The sequence below is a fragment of the Cebus imitator genome, unplaced genomic scaffold, assembly GCF_001604975.1.
Source record: "Cebus imitator isolate Cc_AM_T3 unplaced genomic scaffold, Cebus_imitator-1.0 Scaffold365, whole genome shotgun sequence".
NCBI lineage: Eukaryota > Metazoa > Chordata > Mammalia > Primates > Cebidae > Cebus > Cebus imitator.
This window is the reverse complement of record NW_016107680.1, coordinates 2,126,580-2,129,874: the sequence shown is the minus strand read 5'-3', so window position 1 is coordinate 2,129,874 and position 3,295 is coordinate 2,126,580. Positions and strand designations below refer to the sequence as shown.

Genomic DNA, 3,295 nt, shown 5'->3' with positions numbered 1-3,295 from the left:
AAAAATATTTTGTTTTTTTACCAATATATATAAATAATTGAATCTTATGTGCAAACCTGTGAAGTAAACAAGGTAAAGCTACCATGAAATAACATTTTGTCTTGGATACCCTACCTTAATGTTAGTTTAGGTTGAATATCAGCTGTTTCTCCTACTAAGAATTTTGAGCTCGTAAAAAATAATGAGATTATGTCCTTTGTAGAGACGTAGATGGAGCTGGAAGTCATTATCCTTAGCAAACTAATGCAGGAACAGAAAAGCAAATGCCGTATGGTCTTGCTTATAAGTGGGAGCTAAAGGATGAGAACACATGGACACAGAGATGAACGACACACACTGGGGCCTTTTGGAGGGTGGAGGGAGGGAGGAGGGAGGGGATCAGGAAAAATAACTCATTGGTACCAGGCTTAATACCCGTGTGATCAAATAATCTGTACGACAAACCCCCATGACACACCTGCACATGTACCCTACACTTAAATAAAAAAACAAACAAGCAAACAAAAAGGAGTTTGAACTGAATAGGGAAGGAGTTGGATGGTTCCTGGAAATTGACATGAAATACCCTGAATAATTCTGAAAGAACAAGTGTGCAGCACGCTTTGAGCAGTAATAATGCACCGGAAAGCAGCTAACCAGCAGCCCCATGAACAAGGGCTCCAGACTACTCACCTACCTAAGTATTCTTCAAGTGTGAGGGCTGCTGAATGAAGACGGGCATTCGCTCTTAAAAGTGTCTATTGCTAATGTTTAGGAATAATGTAGAAAATTCTCCCAAACGCTTTGTTTGGTTTGATGCAGGAAACTAAGCATTGGCAACCTTCCCCGGTTGCATGGCGCTGCGCCCGTGTTAAAGGGGCATGGACGTGGTGGTCGCTGCTGCTGCTGCCTACGGTGTCTCAGTCAAGGAGAAATTAACAAGCAGAGGCAAGGCTCTAGGGTCATTTCTGTTTTGTCACTCTGTGATAAAGGACAACATTAATTTTAGTCTCAACACATCTTTTAAACTCCAGACATCTACAAGTAGGCAATGATCCCTTCTCCTTCCAGCCAGAAATAATGTGAAAATAATTTATTATGCATTTATAGGATATATATACGTGTGTGTGTATACAGTTTATAATTCTCTGTTTATAAATATGCTCATATATATAACCTTATACATATAAAGTTACAGTTTGGATTAATAATAATTAGGCTAATAAAATGCAATTATCTGAGAGAAAAGAAGAAATGAGCTGATTTGAGATCTGAGAATATAAAAATGAGTGTAAGGACTTAAATCACCATCAAGAAAAGCAGTGGGGAGGGGACAGGAGAAAGACACGCCTGGAGCCTCGCCTCGACCCATTCCGCTTCCCATTGTCTGCTCCATTTTCTACAGTCCCGTTAGATGGAGGCACACGCTCGGAGCAGGGGGACAGAGCGTGAAGAGACGAGGGCTCTGGGACGGCATCACTGAGGGGGGTGACTGAGCAAAGGCCAGCTCGCGATGGCACATGGGGGGTGCCAGGCTCCCCTCCCACGGGGGAGCTTCGACTGCAAACACCTTCCAGGGCTTTTAATTACGTTTACATTCAACCCTGGGGGGTGCTTCACGTGAACTGTCTGAATTGGAAGATGAAAACTAGAAAAAGAAAATTAGTTTGGGAGATTTAGCCACTGACATTTCTCCAAGAGGTTCATGGCTGAAGCACTTTTTACAGATGCATGAGAAAGTCAGCATGACGAGGACCGCCTTATTCAGACCGGCACACTGTCTCAAACAGTAGCATCTGTTCGTGTCTAGGCTTTTGATAGAATCACTAATAGAATGAGACTAGAAAATGCCTCAGGGTACAAAGTTGCAAATGGCATATTCCTAGATACCATAGTCTTATACATAGTTAGTGTGTGAGTGCATGCACGCCCTGCTTATGTTTGTGTGTCATTGATAAAGTGACGGATGGTAAACACATAAAGGTCTTCTGAGCGAAGCCTACGGAGCCTTGGAGATGCTTCCAGTAAAACAGCTTGGTGAGTTTGACTTTCTTCCTCTTTACCAGGGACTTATTTGTTTGCATTTCTCTTCGTCTAACATCCCACACGGTCAGACGCACAGATAAGTATAACCCTTGTTCTTCCATCTTTCAAGTGAAGAGTGCTGTGCGGAGCCACTGGTGCTCCGACGGTTCTGGTGAAACGGTTTCAAGATATCACTTGCAATCTCTTCCTTAAGGTCAGAGTTGTCCTCTGAAACGACCTAGGCACATACTGTGAACCTGGAAACACCAAACAGAAGGTAATGCTCATGAAAATGTGATCATGCAACCACTCAGAAAGCTCCTTTGTACATTCCATGCAAATACTTAAAAAAAAAAAACTAATGTCACTTTTGTATAAATTAGGAAATAGTCCTATGCAAACACTGCCTTTAGGGTCCTGAGAAAAGGGAAGGGTGCTCCTGCGGAACCAAGCCTAAGTGCTGCTTGTCCTCCCCAGCCGGTGGATTTGCTAGAAGCTTCCATACAGAGGCGGGTCCTGGCCCCCGAGGCTGAGGGAGCACTACTTCCTGGCAGCTCTCCTGCTTCCCAGGGACAGGGGCAACACCAGCTGCTTTAAGAGACCCTTCCCACTCTCTGGGACACCACTTTGGTTCCTTCATTTTTTTCTATCACAGAAGAAATAACGTTTATTAGGTAAGTAGTTCCCGGTGCTTTTTGACCTGGATGCAAAGGTAGCAGAAGGCCTCCTGCCTGCTTGCCAGAGAAAAAGAACAAAAACCCTCAGAAAGACGGACATCCCTCTTCTGGACCCTCTGTCACTTCTGTGGATACAGAGAAGGCCTCTGACCATCAATAGTAGCCGTCGCGGGGTTACTGGCAAGAGCGCCTCCTCTGAAGCCCTGTGTCCAGGCCTGAATCTGGGAGCCAGGCCCTGTTGGATGCCATCCTGAGGGCGGATACGGGGTTACCTGGGGAAGGGTGTCAGGAAGGATGGGAGGAAGGCAGGAGTGTGGGGACCGAAGGAGGAGGGGGGAGGAGTGTGGGGACCGAGGAGGGAGGAGTGTGGGGACTGAAGGAGGAGGAGGGAGGAGTGAGGGGTTAGGAGGAGGGAGGAGTGAGGGGACCAAAGGAGGAGGAGGGAGGAGTGTGGGGACTGAAGGAGGAGGAGGGAGGAGTGTGGGGACTGAGGAGGGAGGAGTGTGGGGATTGAAGGAAGACCAGGAGTGTGGGGATTGAAGGAGGAGGAGGGAGGAGTGTGGGGATTGAAGGAGGAGGGAGGAGTGAGGGGATTGAAGGAGGAGGGAGGAGTG

General features: G+C 46.5%; 1 protein-coding gene across 2 annotated transcripts in view; it reads right to left on the bottom strand.

Annotated features, from left to right (window-relative positions):
• Window positions 1-2,043: 2,043 nt before the first annotated feature.
• FAM149A (family with sequence similarity 149 member A) overlaps window positions 2,044-3,295 on the bottom strand; it is a 64,576-nt gene continuing 63,324 nt past the window's right edge. For both annotated transcript variants that reach the window (XM_037730834.1, XM_037730833.1), the window contains exon 14: window positions 2,044-2,261. In XM_037730834.1, coding sequence (XP_037586762.1) covers window positions 2,188-2,261 — 74 coding nt within the window. In that variant the 3' untranslated portion in view covers window positions 2,044-2,187. The remainder of the gene's footprint in view (window positions 2,262-3,295) is intronic.